Source organism: Odocoileus virginianus, unplaced genomic scaffold, assembly GCF_023699985.2.
Source record: "Odocoileus virginianus isolate 20LAN1187 ecotype Illinois unplaced genomic scaffold, Ovbor_1.2 Unplaced_Contig_5, whole genome shotgun sequence".
NCBI lineage: Eukaryota > Metazoa > Chordata > Mammalia > Artiodactyla > Cervidae > Odocoileus > Odocoileus virginianus.
Window position 1 is genome coordinate 107861 of NW_027224322.1, and position 21629 is coordinate 129489.

General features: G+C 49.9%; 1 protein-coding gene across 29 annotated transcripts in view; it reads left to right on the plus strand.

The window, feature by feature from the left end:
- Positions 1-21629, plus strand: part of LRRFIP1 (LRR binding FLII interacting protein 1) — a 161647-nt gene that overhangs the window by 68868 nt on the left and 71150 nt on the right. For all 29 annotated transcript variants that reach the window (XM_070463752.1, XM_070463728.1, XM_070463730.1 and 26 more), the window contains exon 2: positions 18698-18784. In XM_070463752.1, coding sequence (XP_070319853.1) covers positions 18698-18784 — 87 coding nt within the window. The remainder of the gene's footprint in view (positions 1-18697; positions 18785-21629) is intronic.

A 21629-nucleotide genomic window follows, 5' to 3' on the forward strand; every position in this document is an offset into this window, starting at 1 on the left:
AAAAAAAATTTTTTTAAAGCAGAACATGGGAAACAGAAGTAAAACACAGTCCTTATTTTATGACGTTAGTGGTTGAAAGGAAACAAGTGGGCTGGGGTGGGGTGGAGTGGGGTGGTGTGGTGTGGGGGTAGGGTGTTGGGTGGGCCATGTCTGAAGGACTTACCCAGCAGCCACCCTAGGCATTAGTATTCCAGCCAGAGAAGGGTGAGCATTTCAGACTGGTTTGTGCCGGCTTGTGTTCAGTGCTGAGTGACCCTGTGTCCCAGGAACAGGGGTCCCCACTGAAGGAGGAGGAGGGCCGGGGCCCCATGGGGGTAAGGCCAGAGCTGGGATTGGCAGGAGGACGTGGATTTGTCGAGCTCCTCCTCAAAGCAAAAAGCAAGATCTGAGCAGGAAGTCCAGGCTCCTTGCAGGAGTGGATGGTGTGGAAACCATGTTTCTTTAACTTGGGTAACTTCCCCGTGTCCACGCCGGGTTGTGTCAGCTGGCTGCTTTCCACACACTGAGCAGCACTGAGTCCTCACAAACAACCAGCCCCATCCTGAGAGAGGCGTCAGGGGGAACGTGGACCCCCCAAGTCTCATCTCACTGTAGGTACCTGTGCCCAGGTCCCCTGGCCCTGGCGAGTAGAAGCACAAGGTGCTAGGGTGCCTGGCCCGGCTTAGCCCGAGACTCTGGGTGTTGGAATCCAGGTTTGTTTTAGATAGATCATTTCCCCAAGCACTTAAGATGTAAAAGCAGTAAGTTAGGTCTTTTCTCTTAGTAGTAAGAGTGTCCCACTGGGGCAAAGATGGAGACTCAATTTCCCCTTTTCTTTAAGAATTAGCTTCTGTTCAGCCTGAACTAATGTCAGCAGAGCGGAAGCCTTATTTGCACTTTTTTTTTTTTTTTTTTTCAGATCCTGCAGTCTAAACTGCTACTTACACTGAGCACAGGAAATCGCGTTATTTATAGCGGCTCAAGTGTTTTCAGACAAAGTTGATTGGAGTATTACCTGATTAAGAGTGAGGTTCTTATCTAGTCTCCACAGAATTACAAGGTCGCATGTTGGTGTGATGTGTTTGCCCCTCAAAAGGCAATGTTCAGGAGGAAATTCTTATCCTTGAAAAATCAGGCTGTGTGACTCAGCAAAGGAAATGTTTACGACCGATTGGTTACTCATATGCCAGTGTTTCCAGAATATCTGATCATACTTAAAAGTTTTAACCTCGGTGTCCCATTGGCCGTAGGGTTCGGGTTACTAACCTGTTACAGCAGGAAGGCTGTTATATCTCACTGTATGTTAGACATGGGTCAGACAGAGAGGAATTTTTGTTACTTCACTGCTTTTACTTGGACACCCCAATTTTAGCGTGTGTATGTGTTTTAAAGCAGGTTATTTCCATATTTTCATGGAATGGATTTACCAGAATTTTACTATTCAGACTATCTAGAAAAAATAAATAAACTTCTAATTTAAACAAAGCACTGTTTTAACTACATCCAAGATTCAGTGATTCAGAATTCCTGTGCGTTTGCTAGTGGACCACTACTTAAATCCCCTTTCTGAGACTGATGTTTTTGTTTAGGGGAGGGCCAGAGTTTCAAGTGGTTTTCTCCTTCTTGCTATAAGTTGAGAGCTTTAAAACCTGTGTGAATACTTTGGTCTGGACTCTGAAGGAGAGCTACTTTGTAATTTAAATTACTGTAGAGATTTACTTTTCGTTTTAACAAAATGTTTCATTTATGCGTTTGTGTCACAGAGCTTGGGACTTCCCTGGTAGCTCTTATCAGAGCAGCATCGTTTCTGATCCTCAGGTCTGTGTTCTTAATCTCTGGCCAGCGGGTGTGGAATTCTCGCTGGGGGGAGAAACAGGAGTGGGCTTTGGGTGTGGGTGGGGTGTCTCCCCAGCAGACTCACTCCTGGTGGGTGCTTCGGCATGCCCGTCTCCTCCCTCGTCTCCTAAGCCTCCTCTGAGCTGAGTTCCCTCTGCTGTGACAGACACTGTGCAGGTAGACACAGTTGGCAGCGTTTCCCAAACCCCCAATGTGTCAGCACTCTTCAGCATTTCCTGTAGCCGTCTTCCCGCGCCCTGGCAGATCTCAGAGGCGGTTGGGTTATCTCCACTTACACATAAAGAGAAGATGGGCTCAGAAAGTTCAGGGGACTTTCCCAAGACTGCACAGCCACAGGCCGCGGGGCCCGTTGGGCCCAGGCAGGCTGGTTCAGAGCTGATGCTGGTCACTGCCACCTCCATCCCGCCTGCTCGGGTGAGGCCTGGCGAGGCGGCGGGAGGGCACCCTTGCTGTTGTCAACCTGCCTCGTGAGCTCTGGGCCTGCACAGCCCCAGGGTCAGGCCGAAGGACTTCTTTCTGCTAAGGCAGCCCCTTCGGACACATGTCCTCGCAACTGAAGTCTTGATTTGATTAACATTTCCTTTCTATTTCTGGTAGTTTTTCAGACAAAAGAACACTCAATGGGTTATTTTTTCTAAATAAGGACATGAATAGAAACCACATAGCTGCCAGCATTTTATTTTTCTATAGTTCACACCGTCCCCACATTTTAGCCATCACTTGGGTCAGCCCACAGCGGGAACTGCTGGGTACCAGCCTCATTCCCACATGTTGTAAAACTCCTCCCCACCGTCCAAGCAGACGAGCCTGTTGAGGATGGAGGTGAGAGCTTCTGGCTCTTTCCTAGCTGGTTCCAGGAGTATCATTGGGCAGAGGAAAGGGTGTTAGTAATTGTGCGCCACCAGCGTGAGAAAGCATGGGGCTGCTGGAGTGTCCAGTCTTTTTTTGAGAAGGAACAATGTCAGTGTTTTGTGTTACCTTAAAGGTGTGTGTGTCTGTGTGTGTGTGTGTGTGTGTGTGTGTGTGTGTGTGTGTGTGGTTGGGGCTGGGGCGGGGCTTCCCAGATGGCTCATTGGTAAAGAATCTACCTGCAATGCAGGAGACAGTTTCAATCCCTGGGTCGGGAAGATCCCCTGGAGAAGGACATGGCAACCCATTCCAGTATTCTTGCCTGGAGAATCCCATGGACAGAGGAGCCTGGTGGGCTACAGTCCATGGAGTCACAAAGAGTCAAATACAATTTAATGACTGAACAGCAAGAGAAGTATGCGGTTTACAAGGAAGAACCTGAACAGGGCAGGTGAAGCAAAGGGCATGGAGCCCAGATGCGTGGCCCGGGGGGAGCCTGTCACGTGGAGCACTGCTCAGGTGAGGCCAGGCTGCTCTTACCCATCACCTGTCAGTCACACACGAGGTTATTTGCGGCCATTGTGTCCTTGCTTGTAGCTCCAATATTTTGAGACCATTGAAGGAAGTATGAGCATCCCTCATCTCAGAAAAACATTTAAAATGTATTAACAGCATCTGGTCCCATCACTTCATGGGAAATAGATGGGGAAACAGTGGAAATAGTGTTTATTTAGACTAAAATAATAGACTTTATTTTTGGGGGGCTCCAAAATCACTGCAGATGGTGATTGCAGCCATGAAATTAAAAGACAGTTACTCCTTGGAAGGAAAGTGATGACCAAACTGCATAGCATATTAAAAAGCAGAGACATTACTTTGCCAACAAAGGTCCGTCTAGTCAAGGCTGTGGTTTTTCCAGTGGTCATGTATGGATGTGAGAGTTGGATTGTGAAGAAAGCTGAGCGCCGAAGAATTGATGCTTTTGAACTGTGGTGTTGGAGAAGACTCTTGAGAGTCCCTTGGACTGCAAGGAGATCCAACCAGTCCATCCTAAAGGAGATCAGTCCTGGGTGTTCATTGGAAGGACTGATGCTAAAGCTGAAACTCCAATACTTTGGCCACCTCATGCGAAGAGTTGACTCGTTGGAAAAGACCCTGATGCTGGGAGGGATTGGGGGCAGGAGGAGAAGGGGCACGACAGAGGATGAGATGACTGGATGGCATCACCGACTCGATGGGCATGAGTTTGAGTAAACTCCGGGAGTTGGTGATGGACAGGGAGGCCTGGCGTGCTGCGATTCATGGGGTCGCAAAGAGTCGGACACGACTGAGCAACTGAACTGAACTGAACTGAACAGAACAGCAAGAGGAGAACTTTTTGCACGGCAGATACTGTGCGCTTTTTTTTTTTTTAGTTTTTATTTATTTAGTTTTATTTTTGGCTGTGCTGGGTCTTGCTGCACAAGGCTTTCTCTAGCTGCAGCGCGCGGGGGCTGCTCTTTGTTGCGGCGCACAGGCTCCTCGTGGCGGTGGCTCTCTCGCTGCAGATCGTGGGCTGTGGGTGCACGTTCCTCAGCCGTGTGGCCTGTGGGCTTGGTGGGTGCAGTTTTCAGACTCTGGAGCACAGGCCCGGTGGCTGTGGCACCGAGCTTAGTTGCTCCGTGGCATGTGGGATCTTCCTAGACCAGGGATTGAACCCGTGTCTCCTGCATTGGCAGGCAGATTCTTTACTGCTGAGCCAGCCACCAGGGAAGCCCTAAGTGTGCACTGTTTGTATTCATCAGCTTGAGTGTGGGTCGTACTAACCTGAAGATTGTTTTGTGAAGTTTGAATAGGTAATTGCTGTTAGTCTGCTGTCTGTTAAGTAATGTGAATACTTTTGTTCCTGATTAAAATGTTTGTTCTTTTGGTGTGTTTCTCTGAGAAGCAAAGTCAGGAGATTTCCAGTAGCAAAATGGGGAAAGAGAACTCTGTGGACTGTCTCAGTGTAACATATAATTCACCTCTGTGTAGAGTGAACATTTCAGAGGCAAAGCAAGCTCCCAGAGATCATATCACCTGGTTTCCAAAGTGATGTAATTTGTCCAAGTTCACATAATGGGCCAGCAGCAGAGCCAGAACTCCCAGCTTGGTCTTGAAACCCCTCTCAGGACAGTCTCAGTCTTTGGAAACCCTGGACCCTGCTGAGAACACCACCACCTGGAGAGGTGGTTTCTATGCCTGGTCCCCCGAGACCAGAGGATGCGATGCCAGGACTCCACCTCTGGGCCCAGACACGGGTGGCCTTGTGAGGTCAAAGCTTCTTTGAAGGCTGCTGTTTTATCATAAAATTCCATGATTGTTTTATAGTCCATAACTCATCTGATTTGATTTTGATGGCAACATGGTGTTTTAAATAACCGATTAAACTTTACCCTGATTAATCCTTAGCTGTATGTCCTCCACATCATCAAGTAAAATTGGTAACTTGTTTATTTTGTGGCTTCAGCACTGGCCCCCAGGCCTGTGCCCTGAACCTGTGGTCAGGCTGTTTCCACAAGTGTGGACATGCAACAGACAGGTTCAGCACCCCCATCACACCCCAGAGTTTTAAAAAGGGTGTTCCCAGTCATGTCAGACCCAATGTCCCTTTCTATAAAAAGTTCTTAATATCCTTGTTACTAAACCTGAAATGAAATTCCTAGGTGGTAGAAACTACCTTCACACATAATTTCAAGTCAATGTAATATTTGAACTGTAACATTAAAAAGAAATCAAATGAAAGTAAAATGCAGGAACAGAATGTGAATATTGTGACTAACTCTTGGGAAGGTTTGGAACAAAGTCATGTATAATCTTACCTGATTTCCATGCAGATTGCATTCCTGGAATATTCAAAATATGTTGAAACTACTCATGACGTATTTTGAATTTACGTGTGAGTCAAAATCAGTTTGTAGGTCTGAAAGTTATAAATGTGGTTTTTGGATCTGCTTGAGTAGCCTGTGGGAAAGTTCCTCATCTTGCAGGCCTGCCCGAGGACAGGATGGTTGGCATGCCATGCCCTGCCCCCAAATGCCTTCAGCCTCTGCTCCAATCACTGTGACTTCCCAACACCTGCCCCCTCCCCCCAGCATTTCCCAAATGCCCTCTGAGAGCTGGCACATGCTTCCTGACAGCATCATCCCAAAGTGCCTCTCCTCCCTGGCGATCATAATTACAGTCATGGCTGGAAAAAGCAGGCCCCCTCGTGGAGAGACATACCATGATTGCCTGAGCGAGGGGGTTGGAAAGATGAAATTTCGAGACTGGAGTACATTTCCCCTGGAAACCGAGAGGCATGGGGAGGGCCGTGGGCACACACACAGAGGCCCGGGTGGCCACTGAGTCTGAACTGCCAGCCGGAATGTTCCTCCTGTTCCTGCCTGTGCGGGAGGACACATGGCCCCATCCACTCCGTCGCTTTGAATAGCATGCCCTTTTTAGAATCTATTGCATATGAGGAGTTGGGGGTTTATGTAGAAAACAAAAGTTGGTGGCTATTGTCAGTTCCTGTAGCCAAGTCAACTCAGCAAAATAATAAAGATCAGAGCATGCATAAGTAAAATAGAGATTAAAAAATCAGAAAAGTTCAATGAAACCAAGAACTGGTGTTTTGAAAGGATGAACAAAATTAGCAAACCTCTAGGCAGGCTCACCAAGGAAGAAAAGAGAGAGGACCCAAACAAAATCAGAAATGAAAGAGGAGAAATAACAACAGAGACCCCAGAAATACAAAGAATCATGGAGAATACTGTGGCAGCTGTATGCCAATAAATTGGACAACCTAGGAGAAATGGGCAAGTTTCTAGAAACACAGCCTGACAAAAATCGGGAAGAAACAACTAATTTGAACAGATTGACCACTAGAAGTTAAATAGAATCTGAAATTTAGGGGGGGAAAAAACCTCCCTGCAAACAGAAGTCTGGGACTAGACAACTTCACTTGGGAATTCTACCAAACACTCAAGGAATAACTTATATGTATCCTTCTTAAACTATTCCAAAAACTGAAGAAGAGGGTACACTCCCAGGTTCATTCATTCTGTGAAGCCAACAACACCCTGATGCCAAAACCAGACAAAGACACTACAAAAAAGTGAAAGCTACAGGCCAATATCGCTCATGAATGTAGATGCAAAAATCATCAACAGAATATTAGCAAACCAAATACAACAATACATAGAAAGGATCATACACACAATCAAGTTGGATTCATTTCAGGGTCACAAGGATGGTTCAACATCAGCAAATTGATCAATATGATATATCACATCAACAAAAGGAGAGATAGAAACCACATGATCACTTCAGTAGATGTAGAAAAAGCATTGGACAAAATTCAACCTCTCACCAGAGTGGTTATAGAGGGAACATATCTCAATGTGATAAAAAGCCATTTATGATAAACCCACATTCAACGTAATAGAAAAGAAAAGTGAAGTCTCTCAGTCATGTCCAGCTCTTTGCAACCCCGTGGACTGTAGCCTACCAGGCTCCTCCGTCCATGGGATTCTCCAGGCAGGAATACTGGAGTGGGTTACCATTTCCTTCTCCAGGGGATCTTCCCACCCAGGGATCGAACCCGGGTCTCCCGCATTGGAAGCAGACGCTTTAACCTCTGAGCCAATGGTAAAAATACCATTGGTAAAAATTTTACCAATACTCAATGGTAAAAAGCTGAAAGCCTTCCTGCTAAATTCAGGAATAAGACACAGTTGCCTGCTCTCACTACTTCTATTCAACATAATATTGGAAGTCCTAGCCATAGCAATCAGACAAAAAAAAGAAATACAGAACTTACCTGGTGGTCCAATGGTCAAGAATCTACCTTCCAATGCACAGGACATAAATTTGATCCCTGATCGGGAAAAGAAGATCCCACATATCAACAGCTAAGCCCATGCGCCACAACTAGAGAGCCGGTGCACTCTGGAGCCCGTGAGCCAAAACTAGAAAGCAACAAAGAATACACAGGCCCCAGTGAAGACCCAGCACAGCCAAAATAAAAATAGGTAAATAAGAAATACAAGGTATCTAAACTGGAAGAGACGAGGTAAAACTGCTACTATCTGTACATAGGATGATATCCTATATAGAGAGCCCTGAAGTCTCCACATAAAATCTGTTAGAACTAATAAATGAATTCAGCAAGATAGCAGGATACAAGATTAATATTTAGAAACCTGAACCTGTTGAATTTCTTTAATAAGAAAATATCAGGAAAATAACGTTTAAAAAAAATTCTGTTTAAAATCACATTAAAAAAACACAAAAACCTAGGACTAAACTTAACCATGGTGGTAAAAGAGCTGTATGCTGAAAATTATTAAGTGTTGATTAAGGAAATTGAGGAAATCCATGGGGTCACAAAGTGTCAGACGCAGCTGAGCAGCTGAACTGACTGAACTGAACTGAAGGAAATTGAAGATAATTCAAAAAAATGAAAAGATATCCCATGCTCTTGCTGACAAAGGTCCATATAGTCAAAGCTATGGTTTTTCCAGTAGTCATGTACGGATGTGAGAGTTGAACCATAAAGAAGGCTGAGTGCCAAAAAATTGATGCTTTTCAATTGTGGTGTTGGAGAAGACTCTTGAGAGTCCCTTGGACTGGAAGGAGATCAAACCAGTCCATCCTAAAGGAGATCAGTCCTGGGTGTTCATTGGAAGGACTGGTGCTGAAGCTGAAGCTCCAATACTTTGGCCACCTGATGCGAAGAGCTGACTCATTGGAAAAGACCCTGATGCTGGGAAAGATTGAAAGCAAAAGGAGAAGGGGGCAGCAGAGGATGAGGTGGTTAGATAGCATCACCGACTCGACGGACATGAGTTTGAGCAAGCTCTGGGAGACAGTGAAGACAGGGGAGCCTGGGGTGCTGCAGTCCATGGGGCTGCACAGAGTCGGGCATGTCTTAGCAACTGAACAACAACGTAGATCAACAGAACAGAGAGCCCAGAAATAAATCCACATACCTATGGTCAAACTTCAGCAAAGGCGGCAAGAATGTAAAATGGCAAAACAGTCTCTTCAACAAGTGGTGTTGGGAAACTGGACAGCTGCATGTAAATCAATGAAATTAGAACACTCCCTCACACCATATACAAAAATAAACTCAAAATGGTTTAAAGACCTAAATATAAGACATGACACCATAAAACTCCTAGAAGAGAACATAGGCAAAACATTCTCTGACATAAATCATAGCAATATTTTCTTAGATCAGTCTCCCAAGGCAAAAGAAATAAAAGCAAAAATAAAATGGGACTAATTAAATTCAAAAACTTTTCTATAGCAAACAAAACCATAAACAAAAGGAAAAGACTGGAAGAAAATATTTGCAAAGGGCATGACCAACAAATAGTTAATATCCAAAATGTACAAACAGCTCCTACATACAGCTCAGTCTCAATAAAACAAACAGCCCAATCAAAACATAGGCAGACTTAAATAGACGTTCTCCAAAGGAGACATACAGATGGCAACAGACAGATGGAAAGATGCTCAACATGACTAATTATTAGAGAAATGCAAATTAAAAGCCCAGTGGGGTATCACCTCCCGCCAGTCAGAATGGCCATCATTAAAAAGTCTGTGAATAATAAATGCTGAATAGGGTGTGAAGAAAAGGAAACCCTCCTACACTGTGGGTAGGAATGTAAATTGGTGCAGCCCCTATGGAAAGCAATGTGGAGGTGCCTTTAAAAACTAAAAATAGAGTTACCATGTGATCCAGCAATCCCACTCCTAGACATATCCACTTATGTGAGGAATCTAAAAAAATACAAAAGAATTTGTACACAAAACAGAAACAGACTCTCAGACCTCAAGACGAACTTCTGGTTACCAAGAGTGAAAGGAAGGGAGGCAGGACAAATTAGGAGTTAGGGATTAACAGATCCAAAGTACTGTATATAAGATAGACAACAAGGCTATACTGTACCGCACAGGGAATTGTATTCAATATCTTGTAGTAACCTATTACTATAATAGCATAAAGTATGAAAAACAGCTGAATCACTTCGCTGTACCCCGGAAACTAACACAACACTGTAAATCAATTCTACTTTCGAGAAAAAAAAAGGATTTTTTTTTAAAGGCAAGTCACGGAAAGGCTTCTGTGTCAGAGCCTCACGGTGGTTCTGCAGAGCGCTGCGTTGTAAGCCCCTTCAGCCCGGGGCCCTGTGTGCGCTCAGGTGAGTCTGAAGGCTTGCCCGACTGGAGCTCCGTTCCTTTCTCACGTGGACGGAGGGAGGGCCCCTGCTTGTTTCTAAACAAAACCGCTTCTTTGTCCTGCTTCAAGCTTCAACCGCTTGGTATCCCTTTTACGTTGACATGCGTGCGCTTCAGTCCTTTAACTTTTCCCAAGAGGTGATAAATACAGTGGTAACATGTCCCGTGGCTGAAGGAAAATTCTCCCATCACAGAGCTTTGGGGTCACTGATCCGCACATCAGCCTGGAGCAGTAAGTCTCCTAGGCTCAGCAGGGCGGGGTAGGAACTGCTTCCAGCAGCGGCACCCCTTTCCAGGCCCTGGGGCTTCTCCGCGGAGGGGGAGGAGATGACCAAAGCTGCCAAGCTCATTTCCCAAGAGTCACCCCAGAGTTACAGCTCATAAATCCCTGCCCCTTTCCCTGTAGAATTCTGGAGCCCCAGGAGAGTCTAAGAACAGAGGAAGAGCTTTTTATGTGATATGGGATAAGGGATGTGGGGATATAGAATTCCACACTTTGCTTGAATCCCAACAAAGCTTTGGAGCTCAGAAGAAAGTGTGCAGAATCAGGACTCTGGACTTCTTGTGAGGTTTTTCCGAAAACTATTGAGTCTGCCTCCAAGCACCTCTGTCCTCTCCAAGCAGGCAGGACTTGGGTTCCACCGGCATTTATCACATTGCTGGTTTTTGAAGATTTGGGGTTAAATTGGTAGGAGCCACGAAAGGCTACAAAGAGTATTAGAGCTCTTAGAGCCCCCAGACGCCCCTGGAATTCGGGTGCAGGGTACTGGGGTGGTATGTGGTGTGTGGTCGCTCCACCCTCGGGCAGGGTCTCCCCTTCCTGCTTACGAAACCCCCACCGCAGACAGGAGGGTGGGGAGGAAGGAAGCTGTGCCGGGCGGGCTAAGAGGGCAGGGCTCACCTCGCCCGGGGCTCTCTCCTCCGCCCTGGTGAACACTTCTGCTTTAGTTCTGCTCAGTCCCCAGGCCGGCTGGGCTGTCCCTGAGCTCCCTGAAGAAAGGAGCAACTGATGTCCCTGGAGCAGTTTTACTACAGCTGGGATTCCTGGTGCTCCGAGCAGGAGGCCTGTCGGGGTCCCTGATAGAAGAGGGGTGCATCTGACTGTTGGTCCACTGACTTCTGTGCCTCACCCTCGTAGAACCCACTTCTGCTCTGTGGTCTGATCTAGAACCAGAGCCCATCACGCCCTTGGCACAGAGACCCATCACCAAAGTAACTCCTGCTCTTGCTGGTGACATTTTCACATAGCCCGCCAGCCTGTCTCCAGCCTGGTCAGGGCCTGCGCGTCCCTCGAGACAGAGAAGCATTGAAACCACTGGGTGTCGCTTCAGGGGCTCCGAAGAGCTCGGGTACTGTAGCCCTTTCTGTTTCAGTGCAGAAAGAATGCAGTGAGAGAAAAAGTTTTAAGATAAGAAATGATTTATTATTTGGTAGAAACCAATGCAATACTGTAAAGTTATTAACCTTCAATTAAAAAGTGATTTATTAGAATAGGATGCTTATGAGGCTTAGAAGTGGGCAGGCAAGGCCATACCGCACAACTTAATGAAAATCGACTGGGCTACAGTTTTATAATCAAATGAAAACTGGGAAGAGGGAGACCATCTTTGTCTTTCTTAAGTAGATGTCATGCTTCCATCATCAGCTCCTCCTCCAGGTTGAGCAGGGAGTTTTCTTGTCCCTACATGGTCAAACTAGGTCCACAAATTATTGTTTTTTTATGTGTGCAGAGAGCATATCCTGCATGCCGGTATGCTAAGTCACTTCAGTCGTGTCCGACTGTGCGACCCTATGGACTGTAGCCCGCCAGGCTCCTCTGTCCATGGGATTCTCCAGGCAAGAATACTGAAGTGGGTTGCCATGCCCTCCTCCAGGGGATCTTCCCAACCAGGGATCAAACCCAGGTCTCCCGCATTGCAGGCAGATTCTTTACCATCTGAGCCACCGGGGAAGCCCAAGAATACTGGAGTGGGTAGCCTGTCCCTTCTCCGGGGGATCTTCCCAACCCAGGGGTTGAACCCACATCTCTTACATCTCCTGCACTGGCAGGCGTGTTCTTTACCACCTGTGAAGCCTGAGCACATCCCAGGGATCCTCAGCTTGCTGAGCTCACCAGGCAGGATGTGGGTCTCATGCCACCATTGTTTTATTGTTTGGGCACATGTCTCATGCTTCTGCTGTGTGCTTTTGTTGCTAAGCAAGCCTGCTTGGTTTGCGGTTAAGCAAACCTGCTTTCCTGAGTGACCATTAACTTACAAGGGTCTCCCATAGTTTTTCTGCTTGCAGTCCCTTAGTGAAATTAACGGTTTAATCACCTACTTTGTCCCTCTACTCTGTCCTCATCAGCACTTTGGCTGTCTGTCTCTCCAGCCAGCCCGTGTGCCCTTGTGGCCAGGGCGGCTGGTCGGAGGTCTCCGTGCCTCCATCCCGGACCATGGGTGGCACTGTAGGGCTGGCATCCCAGACTCTGGCTGGGTGGGCCCGGCTGTTTTTAATTAACCCTTTGTTCAGAAGTCCCCCGAACTCAAGACTTGTGCTGCTTTGTGTATTTTTAGCATCTCTCAGACCATACTGGTTGCCTCAGTGGCAGAGTGTTATCTTGTTTGTCTCCAATAAAATAAAATGTTGCAAGTGGAACTTTGGAATCAGGGGTTCAGCTTTTGAGGATTATTATAAGGCCACTTGGGCAATAAAAGAAACTTTCTTTTCCCAACCACCTCCATTGTCAAAGGCTGGCTTGCTTTAAAGCCCAGCATCCATAAGGCTCCGTTTGTGGGGTTCCAGGTCAGGTGGGTCCCGGGAATGGGGGAGCCGTGTCCCCTGGGAGGGGCTGGGCCTCTGGCTCTCATTCCCCACCAGCACTGGACTGTCGTGAGAAAGCCAGGGAGCCTGGATCTCATCAGAGGAAGCCTGGCTGGGTCAGCTCCTCCTTCCCCTCCTCCCTGGTCCTGGAGGCGCAGCGGGACAGGGAGGGGGGCCCAGGTCGGGGGTGGGGGGCAACACTGCGGGGGTGTTTAGTGGCAGAACCAAGGGCTGCCTTCTCGTTGCAGGGAACTTGGTTTTGGTTTCAAGGCTCCTTCACTTCCTTCCTTCCTTCCTTCTCTTTCTCCCTCACAGCCTCTGCTCCCTTCCCCCACCCTTTCCTTCCTTCCTTCAAAAATGTTTGCTCTTTGTTATGAAAAACGTCAAACGTACCCAAGTGGAGATGGCATAACAGAAAGCAGAGGTCATCACCCTGGAGTTGCAGCCAGCACCCCCGGGGCATGTTGCAGCCCAGACGGGCCACGCCCAAGGCTGACTCAGAGGTCTTGGGTGGGGCTGGGCATTCTGCATCTTTAACAAGCCCCGGGGGGCGGGGGGCCACCCCTGCTGCTGCTGGGGAGCGAGACCCTACCCTCCATCCCACCACCAGCCCCCACAGCTGTCAGCCTGCCTGAGGCCGTGAATGTCTCCTTTGTACCTGGACAGAGATGCTCTTGGTCAAAGAAGGAGGGTCTGGGGTCCGGAGCCCCTTCCAGGGACAGTGGACTGAGGGACGAGCCGCAAGACTGGTGGGGCCCGATGGCCAAGCTCTGGGTGGGGTTGGGGGGCACCGCAGCCCTGCGGGTGCCCTGGGGTCACAGCCAGCAGGCCTGGGGCTCAGTGACCAGTGGGAGACTTTAACCTCCAGTGGGAACGTAAGGACGACCCCTGACAGCTGGGGACGGTGGTGGGAGAGGAAGCCTGTGCAGACTCGTTTTTTAGGGGTTTTGTTTGATTGCTTTTCTATGTGTGTTTAAATTTTTATTTTGTATTGGAACATAGCCAGTGGCTCCCCTAGCGGCTCAGACGGTAAAGCGTTTGCCCGAAATGTGGGAGACCTGGGTTCGATCCCTGAGTCAGGAAGATCCCCTGGAGAAGGAAATGGCAACCCATCCCAGTACTCTTGCCTGGAAAATCCCATGGATGGAGGAGCCTGATAGGCTACAGTCCATGGGGTCTCAAAGAGTTGGACACAACTGAGCGACTTCCCTTCACATAGCCGATGAACAATGTTGTGATAGTTCCAGGGGGACAGCCCAGGGACGCAGCCACGCGTGTACACGTGTCCATCCCCCCCAAACTCCCCTCCCATCCGGGCTGCCTCATGACTGAGCAGAGCTCCTTGTACGGCAGGCACAGTGGGTCCTCGCTGGTGTCCATTCGCATTATTGCGGTGTGTACGAGGGCTTTGTTCCAGAGCCCTGCGAAGCCCTGCGAAGCTCGTGGCTTGTACTCTGAATTCCGTGGGTCTGTCAGCCCCTCTCCATCCTTCCCCTTCGGCCTTGGTCGTCATCTCCTGTGAGGTTGGGAGCTGGGTGGGCAGGGGGTCAAGGTGGAGAAATAAGCCGTCTTCAAGGCCAGGGGCATCCGCAGACTGTGTGAGTTTGGGTGGGCATGCTGCGTGGGTCTGGGGTCTGGGCTCTCATCCCCAACTCTCTGGTTCCCGGGGCCTTGGGGCCTCAGGCTCCTGACCTCCTTCCGGAATCCTCTCCCCTCTCGGCTCAGCATCATCCTTGGCACGTGGTTCATTCTCACAGGCTCCCTGACCGGAAGCGTCCCCTCCTCGCCTCCAGGGTCTCAAGCCCCTCCTCCCCCCGCACCCATCTCTTGGCTCCCCACCCTCATCCAGAGCGCTGTTTCTAAAGCAGAAGTCAGACCCCACTGTGATCCTTCTCCTTCAAACCTGTCAGTGCTTCTGCATTCCTTCCTGGAGATAAGGTTCCAGACACCAGGGCTGCAGCTGTGGGGGACGCCCGATCCCTGGGGACCCCCCCCACCCGGCCCTGTCCTGGCGCCTCGCCACCGGCCCCCGCGCCCCAGCTTTCTCCTCTTTGCTCCTCAGGCTGGGCTCAGGGCTGCTGATCCCTGGATGGGTTGTGTTCTCCTTCAGAGCAGCCCAGCACGTTTTTTTTCTCACGCACTGTAGCGCTGGTCACTTGTCCACAGCCCCCTGATTGCTTTGTGTCCACCCCTGAGACGGCCCCCAGCCTGCATTGTGAAAGCCCTTCCCTGGCTGGCTCAGCAGTGCTGTGTGGCCTGGGCTGGTGGTGGCGACAATCCTGCAGTCAGTCCCCTACAGGCGCGGGGCAGAAAGTAAAAGTGCATTAGGAAACTTGAACAGTCCGCCGTGGCTGTGACCCCAGGTGTGTGAATTGATATTTTACAAAGTGTCAGTCTGCAGTGGATTTGTCCTGCACCATGGAGGCTCTGGCTGGGGGCACACTGACCCCTGGAACTGCTACCCGATGGTTGCCAGCTAGAGGGCAGGGCTGGGCCCCCCTGGAAACGCTGGGTGAGTGACCTCATGCCTGCAGGTCACCAGGGTGGACCATCGCTAGTTGGTACTTTTTGGTTCACTGGACAACTTGATCTTAGCGAGGATTTCCTCTGCTGCTGTCCTGAATGGTGGGTGTTTGGGATGCTCTGTGTCTGTTTTGTGTTCTTGGCAACATCAGTGTTTTAGGATGCACTGGGTTATGAGGGATCTGTGTGGTTTTCTTTCAGGCAACTTGGGCTGTGTTGGGGTTGTTCTGCTGATACTAGTTTTGTGCTGGTGAAGTTGGCTGTGCATAGGTTCTGCGCCACTTAAAACGTTGGCTTGCGTATCCGCCAGCTTCTAGCCAGAGTCCCAGAGGCAAGCATGGTTGTTACCACTTCCTGTGTCATGAGAGCCTGTTCTCCACATATGAGTCATGTCAGAATCCATGAGATGAAGGGACTTCGTACGGTGGTGACTGCAAGCATTTGAAACTGTGCTGAACCCTCTCCCTCCCTCCCGCCTTCTGATCTAAGGTGAAGCGTGGCCGTGTTGATCTGTCCGCAAGGTTGACTAGCTCGTATCCTCGCAGGGAGTTTGTCCTGGGACTTGGTTCATCCATGTGGTCCCTTTAGCAACACAGGCCCAGGTCCCTCAGATCATGGACAGGACAGACAGGCTGGATGGACGTAAGGACCAGAGAGGGGGCGGGTTCTTTCCTGGGTGAAGGGTGACCCACCACAGTACCTGGGGTCTGATGATGGGCCTTGATTTGGGAGACCTGCCAGTCTGGTGGGGAGGTCACTCCAGGAGGCAGGAGCTACCTGTTCAGACAGGTCCCTTTGAGGATCAATTGCTTCTGTCCCGAGCGGGGCAGGACAGACAGGCTGGGGAGGAGGTGGGTGACCAAGCTCGGGCTCCCTCGGATTGCAGAGGCTCCCACGGTGTGTGAGCAGGAATCATCCAGGCCTCACCCCCTCGGGTCGGTTCTCCGCTGCTGCGTAACAAATGCCCACAGACATGGCAGCCTGGAACAGCACATGTTTATCAGCTCACAGATTCCGAGGGTCGGGAGTCTGGCTGCAGCCTCCCGGGTCCTCTGCTTGGGGTCTCAAACAGGCTGCAGTCAAGGTGTTGGCTGATCTGTGTCCTTTCTGGAGTGCAGGGTCCTGAGCCCCAGCTCCCGTGGGCATTGGTGGTATTCTCGTCCTGCTGGTGTGGGACCGGGGTGCGGTGTTTCCGTCCGCTGGGGCTGCTCTCAGCTCTCAGAGGCCCCCACACTCCTTGTCGCATGGCCCCTCATGAGCAGGAGACTGACCTCTAGACCCACTTTTCCAGGCCTCCCCTGGTGAGGTCAGGCCCACCCAGAACTCAAGTCAGCAGATGAGGGGACCTTGCTCATCAGGGCATTTGTCTCTGCAGTGTGATGGAATCCAGTCCCAGAGTGACACCCGTCGGACGTGCTCTGCCTACACTTGGGGGCGAGGAGTGTGTGGAGCGTGTACACCGGTGACGGGCATCTCGGGGACCACCTGGGGACCACTCGCCTCTCTCTCTGCCCCCCGCCGGCAGCCCATCCTTCTCCAGCCCCTGGCCTCTTTCTTACATCCTCACTCCTCATCCCCCTTCTCTTCCTCCTTGCCCTCCCTTCTCTTTTCCCAACTGCCCTCCTCCCAAGCTGATGGGCTCTGACTGCCTGGTTCTCCACTGGCGTAGATCCTGAGCCAACAAATCTGGAGCCCATGGCTCCCCAGGCAGGACTGCGGAGGCCGCTGCACTCAGCGTGCATGCATATCTCTTGCTGGCCTGTCCATGGGGCTGTCTGGACTGTCTGTGGCCAGGTGTCAGTCTCTTGGACCTCCCCCTCATCCTTCCCCCCACCACATGACACCCCGGCCCTCCAAGTTGTCTCATCATTCAGTGTAACATGGTTTAGAAAACTGAAAATGGCAATGAGGTATCAAAGTTCTGATGCAGCTGTGATTTTTGACACCATTGATTTGAAGGACTCAGGCTTGGGTTGGTTCATCAAGAAACCACATGAACAAAGCAAGTTATAGAATAAATTCCTTGTAAAGACATTAGCCAGCCGATCTGTGGCAGGGTAATTAAAGTCAGTTTTCAACTTAGATTAGAATTTAGAAAGAAGATGAATTTGTAGTGCTATGCAATATAATGTGGAGAAGGAAATGGCAGTCCACTCCAGTATTCTTGCCTGGAGAATCCCATGGACAGAGGAGCCTGGCGGGCTGCAGTCCATGGGGTCGCAGAGAGTCAGACACAGCTGAGCGCCTAACACACACACATGCAGTATAATTATAGGGTGGAAGTGAGGGGCCTCCTTCACGTCAGGACCCACCATCCTGATGGGAGCCTGGGGTGCAGGGTGCCCCGCCCTCAGGGAGAAATTGGACAATAGGACTCAGGCCACCTCACAGCTAGCCAGCCGCAGTGACGACACCAGAAGCATGCCAGCCGTCTCAGTGGCCTCATTTTAGGATGATCTAAGGAACAGTGAAAGCTGGGTCAGAACTGTTGGAAGCATTACAAGTGAATTCCCATAAAAATTTAAGTGGAAAGGAAAATGGATTTGTTTTAACAGCAGGAAACCTGGATCCTGGCACCTTTGCACCATTTCACTCACTGGGCGGGTTTATCACCTGCAGCAATGAATAAGCTCAAGATTTGTAGAACAGGAAACAGGGCTCAAGTGCCAGGTCCCACGGCACTGGTTAGTTTAGGTCAAGCATTTTGGAAAGCTTTTAAATAGAATACGGCAAATCAGCTGCAAGTTGACAAGTAGTTAAATGGAGGTGGGTTTTGTTTTATTGTAACCTTTCTAAACAGCTGGAACCACTCAGCTCTGGTCTGAGATGCTCTGAGAGAAGCTGAGGCTTGCCCAGGCCCCGGTGCTGAGCCTGAGGGTACTGAGCCTGGGGGTACTGAGCCTAGGGAACAGCGAGGGGTGACTGGACCGGAGTTCTGGGAAACAGGAGCAGAGTCCTGGCACCATGACCTTGGATGGGTCTGGCAGCCTCTCCAGATCTCTGCTCCCTGCTCTGTGAAGGGAGCGCTTGAACCAGTGACCCCAGGGTCTTGTCCAACTCTGATGCTTCTGTTCCTGCATTAATCTGTCGTCCCTCCAGAGGAATGCAGACCGCCCAGTCCTGCCACTTAACAGGCTGTGTGACCTTGGGTGCGTTGACCTCTTTGTGCCCTGGGTCTCTTACTTGTTAACTGGGTGTGGTAACATGACCGCCGCAATAAGGCTGCTGTGATGAGCCTGCGTGAAGCCCACTTGGCCTTTAGCAGAGGGAGCAATCCTGACTGCTCAAAATACTGTGATTCCTGGGCCCTTTCTAACACGTACAAGTCTGTGTTACTATGTGTTTGGTAACCTCCAAACCAGAGCATCATGGTTGACCATAGCCTGGAAAGGAGCCACTGGTCCGTCTCCTAACACAATCTCTGGGTCTGTTGCAGGCAGAGGCCAGGTTGGCGGCGAAGCGCGCAGCTCGTGCGGAGGCCCGAGAGATCAGGATGAAGGAGCTAGAGCGGCAGCAGAAGGAGGTAAGGCCGGGCCGCTTGGCAGGCCCCCGGGTGGGTCCCTTCCAGGCACCTATCCCTCCTATGACTCTGGTTAGGGTCAGGCCAGGCGCGGCATCCTGGACACTCGACCTGTTGGATCCGCACAGCGCACTTGCCCGCGTGGATCGCCCTGGACCAGCCTCCCGGCCGAAAGGAGCCAGGAGATGCTACTTCCAACTGTGGAGCCACAGTTCCCATCCTCTGAATTAATACGTGAAAGAACGGATTATTATTTTTTGAGGCTATCCAAACAGTCCCGTTTAAACATACTTCCCTTGAGGTTTTTACACTCTGTAATAGGTTTCATGAGACCTGAAGCCCCGTTAAGTATACATCGAACAGAATAAACACCGGATGAAATAGCCAGGGGGATGAATGGCCCTCCTGGGAAGTGGAGAGCATTGTGTTTACACATCCGTTAATGCTGTTTGCCTCTCTTTCACCACCTTGAGGCGGAGCCAGAAGCCACGTGGGCAGCATGGGGACTGGCTCATTCCCAGTTTGAGGGGTGGGCTTTCCCCTGACCTCGAGGCTCACGCGGTGGGTGAAGGAGTCCCTCTCCAAGGACCCCACTGTCTCCTGTGGGCCTCGGCCTCTGGGGGTCTGGGGAGCAGCCACACCAGGGCCCCCAGAGGGCTCTCTCTGTTGGGAAGATTTGAACTTTGTGTTGGAGAGGGGGCCAGATGCCTTCTCACAGCTGATTTTCATACAGAGTCTGGTCTCTGGTTCACATAGCCAAATTTTCTAAGTTGAACCAGTGTTTTAAAACTTGTCAGGCTTCAGATAAAACCCTGCACTTCCAGCTTCTTGTGAAACCGCAGTTTCTGCCAGGCTCCCAAGGTCACATTCCCCGTGGGGGTGAGTCGCTCACTCTCAGCCCCTTCCGTGTGAACTCAGGGGAGGGCGTGGCCAGGTCTGAACTTGAGGAGGAAACCTCTTCCAAGTGCCTGAGAATGGGTTGGAGGTTCCAGAAACTCAAACCCCGGGGGTTAGTTAGGAGAGTCATACCTGGGTCCCAGTGGTGGAAAGCTGAAACCCATCAAGGAAGGCGTGATGTCCCTGAGAGAAAGGCCACCCCCCCGGCCAGCAGGGGTGTTGGGAAGTGACCCCACAGTAGGGCAGCAGCCACCTTTCTTGGGCATCACTTGTCCTGTGTTTACATGCAAACAAAGACTAAACAAATATTTGAAAGTAGATCACCATGTCCTCCCTCCTTGCTGGAAATACAAATGCGATTGTAAGTTAAGTTCTAGCTTTTATGATACTTTGCCTCTAGAAATTAATTTAGTATTTTAATTTGGGGGGCTTTTTAAAAAATTTACTCGGAGAAGCTTGGGTTTGATGTTTTCTCAGTGCCTCTCCCACCTAGAATCACATTTACCGTTTTAAAATTGGAAATAGAGCCTCCCGAATTCTCAAGTTAGTTATTTGAACTCTGCATTTGAGCTGAAACTGCTTAAGACTGGGGTCACCTGCAGCCCCTCCCCTGCCCTGAGGTCGGTTAAGGGCGAGGGTGGGAGCCTGACTCTTACTCTTTTGTAAACAAACTCTGGGGACTGGACCTGACCCAGAGTAATTGTTAAAGGACGTTCAAAGAGGCATTTTCAGGAGAGGCTTCAGGGAGAAGTGTTTGGGCTGGGAGGTGGAGAAAAGGCAGAGACCTCACGGTTTCATGGGCCTTTGTCACCTTCTGTCTGAGACATGTCACCTGGGCTTTAGGAATCACCCTGACACCAAGAGCCAGCACTAGACTCTGACATAGAGCATACTCGTTGGAGGCCACCCCGGTTTTTAGGTTAGGGATTTTATTTATTTATTTTAGATTTAATTTTGTTTATTATTATTTATCGGCCGCCCCGCACAGTTTATGGGGCCTCAGTTCCCCAACCAGGGGTGAGCCCAGGCTCCACCAGTGAGAGTGCTGAGTCCCAACCACTGGACCCCCGGGCAGTTGCGAGTCAGAGATTTTAAGTGACAGATTGACTGTTCAGACTGCCTGGTGATGTCTGTGTAGAATATTGCTGTTCACACAGTACCTACTTGCAAACCCCAAGTGCGGGACACCAGCAGCCCCTCCCCTGTGCCCTGGAAGCCCACGGGCAGGGACGGCCAGGGGTTAGTGCAGCGGCCTTGTCAGTTTCTGGGGCGGGGGACTGCGTTCCCCAGCCTCCAGCAGGAGCGGTGCCTTGTTCACTTGTCTGCTTGCCCTGCTTCTCCTCCAGCCCCCGTCTTTTTATATCAAGGCCTTAGAAGGGCCTTGATATAAGAGTTTCCACAGCGAGTTGCTTCACCTTTGACTGGGTGCCCACGCCGCACCCCCCTCCGCTGGCGGTCAGTGTTTTTGGTGGCCTTGGCTGTCCCCTCCTCCCTGAGCCTCTGGGCTCGGGACAGATGACCTTGAACCTGTCAGGGGGGCTCGCTTTGGTTTCCATGGTGGTGTCAGTAATCATTTTACCATTTGTCTCACAAAAGAAGAGAAAGTTACTCTCACCAAGAACACAAAGGGAAAGTTTCTACAAAATCAAGGTGAAAGTGAATTACATAGTATGTGTGTACATACCTATCCTCCAAATTACAATATATTATATCCTTAATTATGGGCAGAATTGAATTAAATATATATTAGGCAGGCCAGAAAGTTCATCTCAGTCTTCCCGGGCGCTCCCAAACGAACTTTTTGGCCAGCCCCTACTGGATCATATGAGCAGCGTGTTATTCACAAAGTTCTTTGGCAGAAGTTCTTGTTTTAGAAAATAAAGGTTAAGAGGAATTAAGCTAAGTAAGAAACTATTTGAAGTGCCTCCTTTAAAAGCAAAGCACCTCTTTC